We start from the raw sequence: 12,746 nt of genomic DNA, 5'->3' as shown, positions 1-12,746 counted from the left end.
TAAATTTAGTTATCATGCCGAATTATTTCTACAAAACGGGAAAATGTATCCTTTAAATATGATCTTTAGTAACACATTACACCCTGAATCAAGACATAAACTATGTCTAAACAACAGGTAATACCCACCCGTTTTAAATTGGTATGATCCAGTGGCGTCTGACTTAAAAGCGCACACATCTGATCTAACACTTAAAGCCTCAAATTAACACTTGTAGATAGAAAGCTACCACAATATATTGTATGTACCCCTGGTTAAGGTTTTTATTACAAACTATTGCAAGCGTATAGTGTGTCGTCCCGTTTTAAGTTTGGAACTTCTGTATAGGCCTATCATTCATTTTTTTTACCTCGACCATTGTGCAATGGAAAACATTTCTACCTCTTTTTAATGTTGTAAATCTAATACATGTCCGTCAATCCTATAAGAATAACATCAAAACGTTTCCAAGGGGATGGTGTGGGACAAAAATATGTACTGGGTCCCACTTGAGAGACCGAAATGAAAGCATGACATTCATGGTAAATCTTGGTGCTGTGGGGACTGGGAGCAGGGATCAGATTTAATACAATATATTTGGCTATCACTTGTGGGAAAAGGCGTAGCTCTCAGGGGCAATGCTGAAGGAAACCATATGCCCAATTTACTCTCCAGTTGGGCTTTGTTGGTTTTATTATGACTGTGGTGTAGATTGTGACATAATTTATGCCTCATAATCTTGTCTAGTTCCCGAACTTCAATGGTCACCTTGCAATGGTTAGTAAATTGAAATGTGCCTGCCTTGGCCCCCTTAGCAACACCAGATGTACATTTTAACAGCTTTATAAAGGAACAATTAAATATATTGGGAATGTGACACACATGCGGTCAGGCTGAAATTTCTGGTCCAACTTTATTTGTGGATGTTCAGCTCCGACATCATAAACAACATCCACCAATCTGTTTGTTTCCCCGGCTTATCTTGGCCAGGGCCATGGGGGGCTGGAGCCTGGCCCAGCTGACATGAGAAAGGGGACACCCTGAATGGCACAGCATTTCTAGGGCACCATACTCACACACAGACACTGACACACATTAGCTTAAACAGCAGGTGGGAGCATGCAGTACCATTTGAACACAAGGCAAACATGCAAACTCAACACCGAGTGGACCAGATGGAATTTCAACCAAGGCCTCTGGCGCTACCTGAACCTGCATGCTACTGTCTGCCCAGAGCACTTTGACTACGTTGGTAGGAACATTGGCTTTGCTATGAAAGTAAAGAAATGGTAGTTACTGAGAACTTTGTCTTTTACACTAGGTACTAGTTTGGAATGGTGCATCCCGTTTCATTTAATTTGATCAGAACAGCTAATGTAAAAGGCAGGTCATGTCAAATGAAATATGGCTGCATAATTACAATGACCTCAGGGAAAAGACCAAAGTTACCATTTTAAATGAATCAAGCAAACTTGATCTTAACCAGGAGGAGATACTTTCACTTCAATTTGAGCAATAACTTTTATTTTGAGGAAGTTGTTGCCCAATTGTTTTTGCCATCTCACATTCAGGAAGGACATCCAGTGCCTTGCCAGGTTGACTTTGCATGTGTTTGTACAGCACAGTTTATATGAAGAGCCTTCTCTTTACTGAGCGACAAAAGATTCCAAGGACAGATGTGAAAAACCATAGATTAATTGAGAATAGAAAGGTGTTTATCTCTCACATGAACTAAAACCTTGGTTTATCCTAATATATGACATAGGCATAAGTATTTTTAATGGGGTCCAACCTACAGGTAATATTTTCTGTGTTTCATATTGCATAATAATATATTGCTTAATACACATCATGCAATAGCTAACCTCATTTAGACTTTATCCGTACATCTCAGTAAGTAACCTCTTTAAGAAACATCTATGTCCATTCTCAAATAGGTATACACCCAAATACGCATATCCAAGGCAGGAGTTTATCAATTTATATATATGTAAAAGATGAGCAAATGTTTTGAACAGTACACTATCAATTCTGATTAAAAAAGTGTCTCCATTCCAGGTTTGAGAAATGGCACCCTCTACTGTGTAATACAATGGTCCTCTTAAGTGTGCTGAACAAAAACTATGAACAGAAAACAAATTCAAGTAGGACGCATGTTACAAAAATAATGCATTTCATTTATTAAAAGCACTTTTTTTTCTAAAAAGACAATCATTGAAACTAAGAACTGAATGGGGCAGTGAATGGTGTGAGTCAATGCAGTCGCTTGAAAATAAGTGCAGTTACATTGTTACCGGTCTTGCCTCCAAACTGAATGCTGGGTGTGGGCAACTGTTGAACAAATTCAAACCCTGTCGGCAACATGGAAAGAAAGTGTAAGGTTACTAAAAATATGCGGCCAACAAAGGATTTCATTAAAGCAGAGAGAACTGCCTCACATAAGCATGTGTCCTAGGTCTGATAAAGACCCATTGGAAACTTTCTACAAAAGGAGTGATTGAGTGTGGCACAAACACACACACACACACACACCTAGTTGGTTGCTAACGTTGCACTGCTATTTATCATGGGGGCAGATCATTCGTCAAGAAGATAGCATAATATCACTTAAATTACAAGCATAACATCCCTATAATACAAGTATCAATCAAAGTTGCATAATATAGAGTAACTGTTGATACCAGTGTTTTGGGGAAATACGTCAGAATGAATTTTGCTGTTACGAATGAGAGATCCATTACCTGAACAGAACCTATGTAGCAGTTGTTCCTTTGTCCAGTTACAGGAGGTAATGACAAAATATCCCCCCTCCTTCAGCGCATCACCTAGAGCTTGGACATAGCGTATCCTGACCTCATTGGTGTTCTCTGGGTTCAGGCTTATTGCATCAAATGTTCCTTTGTCGACACACACGTCAAAGTCCTTCAATTCCCCGGAACCACTCAAGAAGTCCACCTCCTGAAATGCATGGTTGTGTTAACAGATAATTTTATTTACTCTTCAAATGTGCTGCAACTAAAACTAGAAATAGCAGTCCACTGAGACTCGCATATGGAATTGGAAAGCACGATCCTGTGTTAATATAAATATAACATCTATCAGCACACAAACAGAGAGGCGTTTATGCCCCTGACATTCAAGGACAGGAAGGATTAATGTGGTAAGGTGAATTATGAAATAAGTTGAAAAGAAAGATCAAGTCACAGCTGTACGTAATATAGCACTCTTGTCCTGTGCTTCTCGCCCCCTCAAATTCCATTCCACTTCTTCATTAAACTTGAAATGCAACTCTGAATTGACGGAAAATGACATGATGCCAATATTCCAGTCAACACACACATACAACCTTTACCACAGACCAGCTACTTTCCGAATTTAGTCAATATTGACTTTGAAACATATTTCCTACACTCCATACAGGATAGGAAACCCCCTCATAACCTGAATGACATCAGAACAACTTTTTTTCCATGGCCCTGGGCGCCAACAGTTAATGTCTGCCAACAGGAGATGTGTCAATTCCTGCCATCTCGGATTGTACTTCCCTTGAGGTACATAATTCACCTCATGATGTACAATCTATTCAAACTATTTTGAATAAGGAGAAAAAGTAGCCCATGAATTGTTGATGTCTAACAAATAGCTGTAACTGACCGTGAAATAGGAGCTGTTAGATGAACTCACCTTCACAGATATATTGTTTAAATCTTCAGCCTGAAGTACATCCTTTGCCAAGGCCACTGATGCTGCTGAATAATCTATTCCTGTAAGGTTTGTATATCCTTCTTTAGCCTTGATAAAGAAAAGGAATAATGGGTTTTGAAAAAAGCCTTTGAAATATGCTATCACAAACCAAAACATTACCAGTCTAATTGCATACCAGTTCAACTAGAAGGACTCCATTTCCAGTCCCAATATCCAGAATAGAAGCGTTTTTGGGGATCTCTGCTTTCTCCATCCACCGAATCACACGACCCATGCTCTGTTCACCAAACCTCGGAGAATTTGAAAGACAAAAACTTAGTCTGCACAGAAATAAATAAAACGGGTATAAATATAGACATCTATATATACAAACATACAAACCGGGTTTATTTACACACACATATATATATTTACACACACACACACACACACACACACACACACACACACACACACACACACACACACACACACACACACACACACACACACACACACACACACACACACACACACACACACACACAATTATTACTTTTTGATCCTTACCATATCTCACCTACATCTCCAATGTCTCTGAATGTCTCCAATTCCGTTTGGTATGCTTCATCCCAGCTGCATAGGGTTAGTGACAAGAACACAATCATTTTTTGATAATTCAGACGAATAGGTCAAAACGAAGAAAACAGGCAGTCACAGCCGACTACAGACTCATTCAACCGGATGTCCAACGCTACCAAGCTGGATGGTGAGGAACTACCGAATTGGACATCTGCAGGTGACCAACCTATTTCTTTATAAGTCCATGAGGTGACCCAACTGGACACCAGCTGTGTTTCTTGCGATGTCCACAAGGTGGCGCAGGGTGTGTGTGTGTGTGTGTGTGTGTGTGTGTGTGTGTGTGTGTGTGTGTGTGTGTACACCTCGATTTAAACAATGTATAAATATATTTTTCATTAATAATATCATATGATTAGTCTATAATATAATGTCAGGTAAATAAATTGTCGTTGCTATTCATAAACATGGATGTAACGTGAAACTACGATATGCTGTCGTTCTAGCTCGAGAACTGGACGTCTCGCGATACCCAGCTGGACAGCCCACAGCGGTACAGATCGATGCCAAATAGTCGCATATAGCATTAATGTTATTTGGGTGGAAAGAATATATATAAATAAGCCTACAATCTTTTAATATGCTAATTTATACATGAGTAATAGAGATAACACTTTCACATTGCAATAAGCTCTTTCGGTGCCTGAATAAGAAACCCTCGAACGTTAACCCATATCTGATGTTATGATATAATCTATTACATACTACTGCTTTGTTCCAAGCTTTGAAGGCACGAAATCATCTTCTCCGCCTTTGGGACCGTCTCTTTTCGTGCTGTTCGGACCTCCATGTGTACTATCTGATTCGTCGGCCATGCTGGAGCGATGAGGGAGGGGTCGGGACATGCGGGTACTTTATGCAAATCAGCGGCCGGGGGTCACAGCTCTTTGAATACACGGCGGCAAACGGGAGATGGTCGGTTGATAGGTCCATGGGTCGGTGGAGCTTTGACAGTGGCGTTAAAGGTCTCAAGACAACCGATGATTGTGTGTATTGTAGGAAAGTGATGCCAGGGGATTGTATTTCATCCATGACCTCCGTAGTCACTGCCACGTTAGGAGACAAAAGTTCCTCGGGTCCTCCATCTTCGAGCTGGGAAAGCGAACAGAGGGTTTAGAGATTTCATTCAAAACTAACAAGAATAACAATTCCAAAACTGGTTGATCTTTTCCGCTAAATTCAGTTAAATGAAAATTGACATGCTTTGAAGAGGTCCATCCAGAATATTGAACCTTACCTTCAATACACATGATCGCTCTATGAACAACTTTTTTGTTGTTGTTGATGTTGCCCAGTAAATGGTTTATCCTAATCCATGGCCAAATATTGGGGTTGGTTTATTGGTTGGAACAAACAAACCAAAAAGTATATAAATATGCTGCAAATACTAATCTGAACATTGGATTTCACTTTTGACTCACTTTTAACACATCTTTCTATGCAAGCTGTGTCCTGCTTTATCAAGGTAAATACATTCGTATGCGTGATCAGCCATATCTGAAGCAAATCAAAGAGTATCAAAAGAGGAAACCCCACCCCAGCCTATTCCATCTTCTGTCAAGCAATTCAATAATTTGTAATACACTTCAATAGCTTTTTTTTTTTTACGAATTGCGACAGGATTATTATCAAAGATGGAACAATTGAAAGTGATGATTCATAAATTAACCGATATTGTATCCTATAGTCCCACCGTTTACCCCCCTTATTCTGAAGCCACATGGCTCTTATTTTAATCACTAAAGGAAATAACAGCAAATCGCAGTTTGCCAACCGGAACTCAGCCACTCTTCGGCGTTGTTTCCATGGCGGTTTTATAATAAAGAGACGATTGTTTTTTTTAAGAATGCAGCAATCCATTTTCCACTTTTGGGGGCGGGGCCTTAAACCAAGATATTTGAGTGACGTATGGCCGATGGTCGGTGGACGTTTCCATCATGGCGGCTTCCATTTCGGGTTATACTTTTAGTTCTGTGTGTTACCACAGCGCCAACAGTAATTCTGACCATGTAAGTATTGGATATATATATCGTAACATGGTCGGGTGAAACCTTGCTTTGGTGAACGAAGGTCGGTCCTGGGCTGGAGGGTGGCTCTAATCGCTAGGCTGTGTTGTTTTTCAGTGTCATCATCATCCTGTTGCTTGCTAGCTGGCGTTGGCTACGTTTACTGAAAAACATTCCAGATACGATATACATGTCGTGTTTCACATCACGAGGGGTTAACGCCTCCAACAGCAGCCTGCAGAACTACAACTTGCATGTTATATATGTATTTTTCTGTTTTCATGGGGCCATGGTTGGGTGTTGGGGACTAGCCTTTAGCTAGGACCTAGCAAGCTAGTGAAGCTCGGAAGACACTTCCGTGTGTCACTGGCCCCTCGGATTACAGAATGCAACACATTCAAACATCTGTTTCTAAGTGTTTCAAGTGTCCAACATCGGTGTCGGATTTAACCTGCTAATGTATATCTACTTGTGTAACACTTGTCCTAGTCACGTTTGTTTTGGTCAATCTGACAGCTAACCAAAGTTACAAACTGTCACAATAAGTAGCCGATCTTTTTCAAACTAACCCAAAGAGGCCAATATAACAGGGTCTAACATGTTGATCTTTAATAGTAAGCTGTGTATCAATCGGTAGAAATTTTGAATTAGAATTCTTGAGCGTAAATACGAATTAATCAACCACCTTGAAGCTATCCAGCCAGCCAGGTCAGCCTGAAACAGGTGCTTACAAACATTCCTCAAATACCAACAAAGGGTGAGACTGTCGCTGCCATTTATCAAGGCGACTCCGTACATTCTATGTTACGCTCCTGTGTGTTCGTTTCTTATGCAACGATAATCTGGTGCTAGGTTCATCTCGATTCATGAGCAATATATCTTCATGTGACGCGCGTCGATATTAAATAAGGTCGATGTGTTTTTGAAGGAGGGCTTCCTGTTAGGAGAAGTAAGGCAAGAGGAGACAGTCAGCATTAGTGACACCCAGATCAGCACTGCAGAATTGCTTCAAGTAGTTGGTAAGTGAAATGCTCATATTAAAATGTATGTTTGCTCATTTTAATTTTTGGGGGTGGATGTAAGTAAATAATTTAGTATATGCTAAATCGAAATGGGAATTCTAGAAAGATGGTAGCTCATAATTAATTAACAATACTATTTTTCTACACAGAAATTCATAACCATAACCCTTGCGCGCAGTTATTTAGGTAAGATCAAAATTATTGACTGAACAAATCAAGATCATTGTGTCCATTAATGAATACTTACTATTTTTAACTTAAAACTCCTATTTCAATGTTTGGTGCAACCAGCTTTCAGCAGTTACACAAAAATGGATTTAAAAAACGACCTATCCAAGATGGACAGTATGGCCTCAGATGGCCCTATGCTACATGGTTCTGTACAGTGTGAATAGCAAGGGTATTCATATTCTAGATCTAGCCTCTTGACACATATTTGTTTGATTTTACAGCTTTTATGACTATTCGGGCAAAGTTGACGAAGAAAGTCTCAAGCGAATACTTAAAGACAGACAGAAAGTAAGTGTTTTTCTTGTCTGCACATGTTGACGTTGTTTTGTCCTTTATTTTACAATGCACAATTATTACCGTTGTTCAAGTCGCGAGCCAACGTGCTATAAGATGGCTACAAGGGCAACCTAATCCCTCCTTTTGCCAGAATGTCATTGGTTGGTACCGGTTCCGAAGGAACACCCCGCAGCAGATGTCGTTCAGGGAACAGATCATCCACAAACAGTTGACCCAGCTGCTGGGCGTGCCAGACCTAGTCTTCCTTCTCTTCAGCTTCATCTCTACAGCCAACAGCTCCACCCACGCTCTGGAGTATGTGCTCTTTAGGCCCAACCGCAGGTAATAATAAATGCATGTCCCCACGGTGTAGGCACTTTCAAAACTATTAACACACGCACAATCGCTGCTTACTTGCTTACTGACCATGTTGGTGACATGCTCATTAATTAAACCATAATAACAAGTCAAAGTTGATAATTTTACTGTGTCACTTAACCATCTTCTGTAGCGTTAAAACGTGTTTTTTTTTCTACTTGGAAGGTAATCTAACCTCAGAAATTATCTATACTTGGCTTTCTCTTCTTTATCTGGGTTTAATATCCTGATATACTTGTAGTGTTTCTTTGTTAACTTGTTACCTCTAACCAGCAGGTACAACCAGAGGATCACCCTAACTATACCGAACCTCGGTAATACCAGCCAGCAGGAATACAAAGTCTCCTCAGTGCCCAACACCTCGCTCAACTACGCAACCGTCATCAAGGAGAATGGGTATGTTATATTTACAATCTCATCCCTGAGAGTTCATATTATTATTATTATTATTATTATTATTATTATTATTATTATTATTATTATTATTATTAGTGTCTGTGTATGTTTTTATAACAGATGGTCAATCATTCAGATGAAAATGGATGGAAAATAATAATCCTTCCTAGATTAATCTCAATATATATATGGAAATGTGATTGCTAGAATATGTATCTTCTTTCTTCTATTTATCTAAAACCACATCTTGTTATGACAGTTTTGTGATTTAGAAGGAATAGTTTCAATGTATGAGCTTTGACCAGATAGGGTGTCCTGAAATACACGCAAGCATATCAGATTTCCATTCGGGAATATTGATGGTGGTGTTCTCTGCAGAGCCGAGTTCTTTGACAAGGATGGTGTCATGAAGGATATTCGAACGATTTTCCAAGTCTACAACGCACTACAGGATAAACTGCAGGTTAGACCCATAATCGCTGCGTTTTACTTCACATTCATAGCGAGAGCATTCAGTAGCAGGCTATGAGGTAGGAAGATATGGTAACTGGCCATGTGCTTCCTGTTGTCCCTCAGGCGGTCTGTGGAGAGGTGGAACAGAGCGAGCGCATTAAAGAGAAGATTCAAGAAGATGTGAACGAAATCAAACAACAAATTGATCTCAGGAAACGGAAGACGGCGGAGGAGGAGAAAAGTACGTAAACGATTGACATTTAATGAAATCCGTGACGGATGAGTTATTCAGGTTGTTGACATTTGCTACCCCATCCATGCATCTAAAACAGGAAAAAATAGGCACTTCTTTTAAAGAAATGACCTTTATAGAATCTCACTTTTCTGTAGAACATTCCGATGAATGGTCATTCTCGCAAATGGCAGGGCTGTCGCAATAATCGCAAAAATGAAATATCGCGATATTTAGAGCACACCGCGGTAGATAATGGGCCATCGCGATCACCGCATATGACCTGGTGCGGGTTGCGCGTTCATGAAACTGACCGTGGAATTCTAGAATGAAACGTGCGTTGCCATGATACCCATTCATTAACGTTCATTCATTTAGTTACGCAGTGATGTTGCTAGGTACGCGTCCTGCGTCGCTGACGCATTAATATCTGAAAGGACGCACTAAACTCACTATCGATGAGTCCCGGGGACGCATCTCATATTCCTCATGAAAAACGATACATTGTAAACATTAAACAACTCGTGTTTAATCACAGTAACTGGCCAAAGAAACCTTCTTGTGAGCAGACCGGACAAGCGCTGTTTCAACCCTCTGCGCATCTACTCGGCGCAGACGTGATCCCCTGTACAAAGTATCGCGACATGCTAATTTAGCCGCTACCAAAACAACTAGCTCGTCACCGCTGATTTCATTTCAACAATTAAAAATACGAACTTCATAGTAAATAAACCCACGTTTCCACTGCTCGATGCTGTGCTCATTCGTGTCGATTATGTTGTAACGTTTAGGGGACGTGCTGTAATGAAATAAATCAAACATAATCCGGTGGTGGTGATGAAAACTACATTGAACGGGAGCCGCCATATTGTTATGCCCAAACGGCGCCTGCGCATACATCGCGCTTCCAACGAGATTTTTTAATAACCTTTTTTAAATTAAGCAATAAGCCCCAAGAGGCCGTGCTTTGCGCTGATTTTAGAACAGGTAAGGGGAGTTGTTCGGCACTACACAAAGTAAAGTAATATAAATATAAATTTAGTAACAAACGTACTGTTGGCAAAGTGGTGACGTATTCTCCATGGCAACTGGTTCCACACAAACCTTCAGCTCCGTTGTGTCCGAAAAGTTCGCAGACAAAACTCCGGTTACGGGTGTGTTTTGAATTTAAATGTGCATTATCTCGCTTAAACGGCATTTTAAAAAATTGTGCAATAATATCGCATACCGCGATATTGCGCCCCCTGTTTTTCACCGCGGTGAAAATTCCTCAACCGTGACAGCCCGTATGAGACTTCAACAAGAATCAGGAGATCATGAATGTGCTCCTGTGTCTACTCTGTGTTTCTCAGAGCTCTGGGAGGCTCAGCACGCAGATCTTCATCAGTCCAGCCCAGAGGAGAACACGGAACAGTCCAGGGCTTCCCTAACATCCAGGATAGCCTTCCAGACCCCCGCGGCTCCCGAGCGGCCGGGCATCTCACCCAACCCTCCTTCTTATGAGGACCTCATGTCCCATGACAGAGCTCTGCTCTCCACCTCCTCCACCCCCACCAGCGCAGCCCTGCTGCCACGGCCCCAGGCGGTGGGTTCCCCGGGCCACCCCAGCCCCGCCTCGCTGGTACTGGGCATGGGTCTCGGGCTAGGCCTCGGGGCCGGCTCGGGTCCCACTCTCCCCTCCGTCACACCGTACCTGGGTAACGGCGACGGCTCGAGCTCCGACTCCCTGGACAGACAAGCGGCAGGACAGGAGGACGAGGAAGACGAAGAAGATGAGGACGAAGACAGTAGTGAGTACGAGAACTTGGTAAGCGAAGCCCAGCTTTTGCCACCCCTGTTGGCACAGGGGCGCCCAGCAGCGCTCAGTCCTGACGGAGACGTGCGGGGCTCACAGACCTCGTAGACCACATGCCGCTGTGTGCCAAAGGGACACCAAACAGCTTGGTATGATGAATCGATAACCTAATCAAAGACTATTAATTTCCTGTACGAGGGAGGAAGTGGCAGGCCTGGAGAGAAAAGGCGTGCACAGGGGGATGTTTCCACCATATGCGTTTCTTATTCGTCTGTAGTTTGACCTCCATTTTTAGGGGAAAACTAACCCCGGCTTTGCAGACTTAATGGGAGTAACTGGAGAAATGTGTTCTTTTAACATCGGGTCACTCCGTAGTGGATGCGTGTTGTTTCAGTGTCAGTGGTGGCCGACTGATCTGGGGAGCCCTCTTGGTACGACACAGACTTTAGTTCACCCTCACTGGATCATGCTACTTCACTTCCACTGGATCATGCTATTTGCGCATCTCTGAGCACCCAACGATACCATTACCTCTTGCACTATTTTTGCCTTCAATTTATTTAAGAAAAGAAAAGGGAAAAATATTTAGCGGCCTTCAAACTTTTCTTTTTCTTATGAGGTAGGCACGTTTTTATTTTATTTTAAAAGATGTATGTTGACAATTTTTTCTTTTAAATTGCACAGTTAGGTCATTTTGATATTGGGTGTCCATTAGTAGTTTTTGTTTTCATACAAGCACAGTATGTCTATAATAAATAGTCGAGATGCCTATTAAGTAAAAATTGATTTAAATCACATTCATCCTTCCACTTCTATAGTAGGTGCTGGTGTATTTTTGTCAGAGTAACAAGTTTGTGAAACTTGCATAATCAACAACGATATCAGTGTCTCCTTTAGATGAACACTGACATCAAATGCGCTTTGCTGCACTTAGCTAGTCAGATTTAATCCGATTTATTTTTAATATTGTGCTTTAACAATGAGGAAATATTTGCCACTTTTTTTTGTACATTGGTTTGTCTTCACAGGGCAAACAAACATACTGTAGCTTTACCAGATGCTGATGGCTCTTACACTAAAGCTGCAACACAGAGCAAAACCACAACACAAACTTTGCACCTGCCTGTTTATTCTTTCCATAAAAGTCATCCCTCGCACACTCGCCTCAGACTGCTCATATCCCCCCGCAAACTACTACTAACGTTACACAAGCTGTGTCTGTGGACTTGGTATCTATTAAATTCATTATGGAAGGCCAACTGCCTCTTTTACTGTGTACTGTAACCCTGGTTACCAAGGCAGATCACTTTCTGTCTTTCTACAGAGTCCACATCAGATCTCATGCATTTCAAACCTGACCATTCAGTTGTTATGTATGTAGACGTTGACGAAAATACCGTGGCTTTAGATTGGATTACAGTGCCTTCCACTCAGGATTGTGTCATACACCCGTAACTGGACACAGAATGCATTTGCAATGACTTTTTAATCTATGCTGTTCTTAAAATGTTTTTTTTTGTTATTTGCTACACATTTACAACGCACTAGTGTAATGTGTTGCTTCATCTTTACAACTGATATTGAAAACACTGCACACCCTTATATGTGATATTTCTTTTTTCTGTTATTTTTCACTCTAACCAAATCGTCAAAGG

At 41.2% G+C, this 12,746-nt stretch overlaps 2 protein-coding genes across 3 annotated transcripts; one reads left to right on the top strand and one right to left on the bottom strand.

Annotated features, from left to right (window-relative positions):
- Positions 1 to 1,333: 1,333 nt before the first annotated feature.
- Positions 1,334 to 5,145, bottom strand: eef1akmt2 (EEF1A lysine methyltransferase 2). The gene is made up of 6 exons (XM_056609272.1): positions 5,008 to 5,145; positions 4,234 to 4,299; positions 3,860 to 3,974; positions 3,664 to 3,771; positions 2,721 to 2,937; positions 1,334 to 2,330 (listed from the first exon to the last, which is right to left on the bottom strand). The coding sequence occupies exons 1-6, from the start codon at positions 5,115 to 5,117 to the stop codon at positions 2,233 to 2,235; spliced, it is 714 nt and encodes a 237-aa protein (XP_056465247.1). The 5' UTR covers positions 5,118 to 5,145; the 3' UTR covers positions 1,334 to 2,232.
- A 1,068-nt stretch (positions 5,146 to 6,213) lies between these two features.
- On the top strand, positions 6,214 to 12,724 carry abraxas2 (abraxas 2, BRISC complex subunit). 2 transcript variants are annotated; one of them, XM_056608778.1, is made up of 9 exons: positions 6,214 to 6,311; positions 7,237 to 7,327; positions 7,480 to 7,516; positions 7,783 to 7,849; positions 7,989 to 8,179; positions 8,492 to 8,611; positions 8,990 to 9,074; positions 9,188 to 9,305; positions 10,649 to 12,724. In XM_056608778.1, the coding sequence occupies exons 1-9, from the start codon at positions 6,240 to 6,242 to the stop codon at positions 11,197 to 11,199; spliced, it is 1,332 nt and encodes a 443-aa protein (XP_056464753.1). In that variant the 5' UTR covers positions 6,214 to 6,239; the 3' UTR covers positions 11,200 to 12,724. The 2 variants fall into 2 exon arrangements, with proteins under 2 accessions (XP_056464753.1, XP_056464751.1); XM_056608776.1 differs by having other exon boundaries at positions 8,489 to 8,611.
- Positions 12,725 to 12,746: the final 22 nt, after the last annotated feature.

Source organism: Gadus chalcogrammus, chromosome 15 (genome assembly GCF_026213295.1).
Source record: "Gadus chalcogrammus isolate NIFS_2021 chromosome 15, NIFS_Gcha_1.0, whole genome shotgun sequence".
Classification (NCBI taxonomy): Eukaryota; Metazoa; Chordata; class Actinopteri; order Gadiformes; family Gadidae; genus Gadus; species Gadus chalcogrammus.
Note: the sequence above shows the minus strand (reverse complement) of the source record. Positions and strands in the feature narration are given on the sequence as shown.

Bases quoted from the DNA above. Each gene is read 5' to 3' on its own strand.
- eef1akmt2 (XM_056609272.1), bottom strand. From the start codon at position 5,117: ATGGCCGACGAATCAGATAGTACACATGGAGGTCCGAACAGCACGAAA. The intron at 4,300-5,007 runs GTATGTAATAGA...AACCCTATGCAG, and splicing joins AAGCTTGGAACAAAGCAGTA to CTGGGATGAAGCATACCAAA. The intron at 3,772-3,859 runs GTATGCAATTAG...TTCTTTATCAAG, and splicing joins GAGTCCTTCTAGTTGAACTG to GCTAAAGAAGGATATACAAA.
- abraxas2 (XM_056608776.1), top strand. From the start codon at position 6,240: ATGGCGGCTTCCATTTCGGGTTATACTTTTAGTTCTGTGTGTTACCAC. The intron at 9,075-9,187 runs GTTAGACCCATA...GTTGTCCCTCAG, and splicing joins CACTACAGGATAAACTGCAG to GCGGTCTGTGGAGAGGTGGA. The intron at 9,306-10,648 runs GTACGTAAACGA...TGTGTTTCTCAG, and splicing joins GACGGCGGAGGAGGAGAAAA to AGCTCTGGGAGGCTCAGCAC.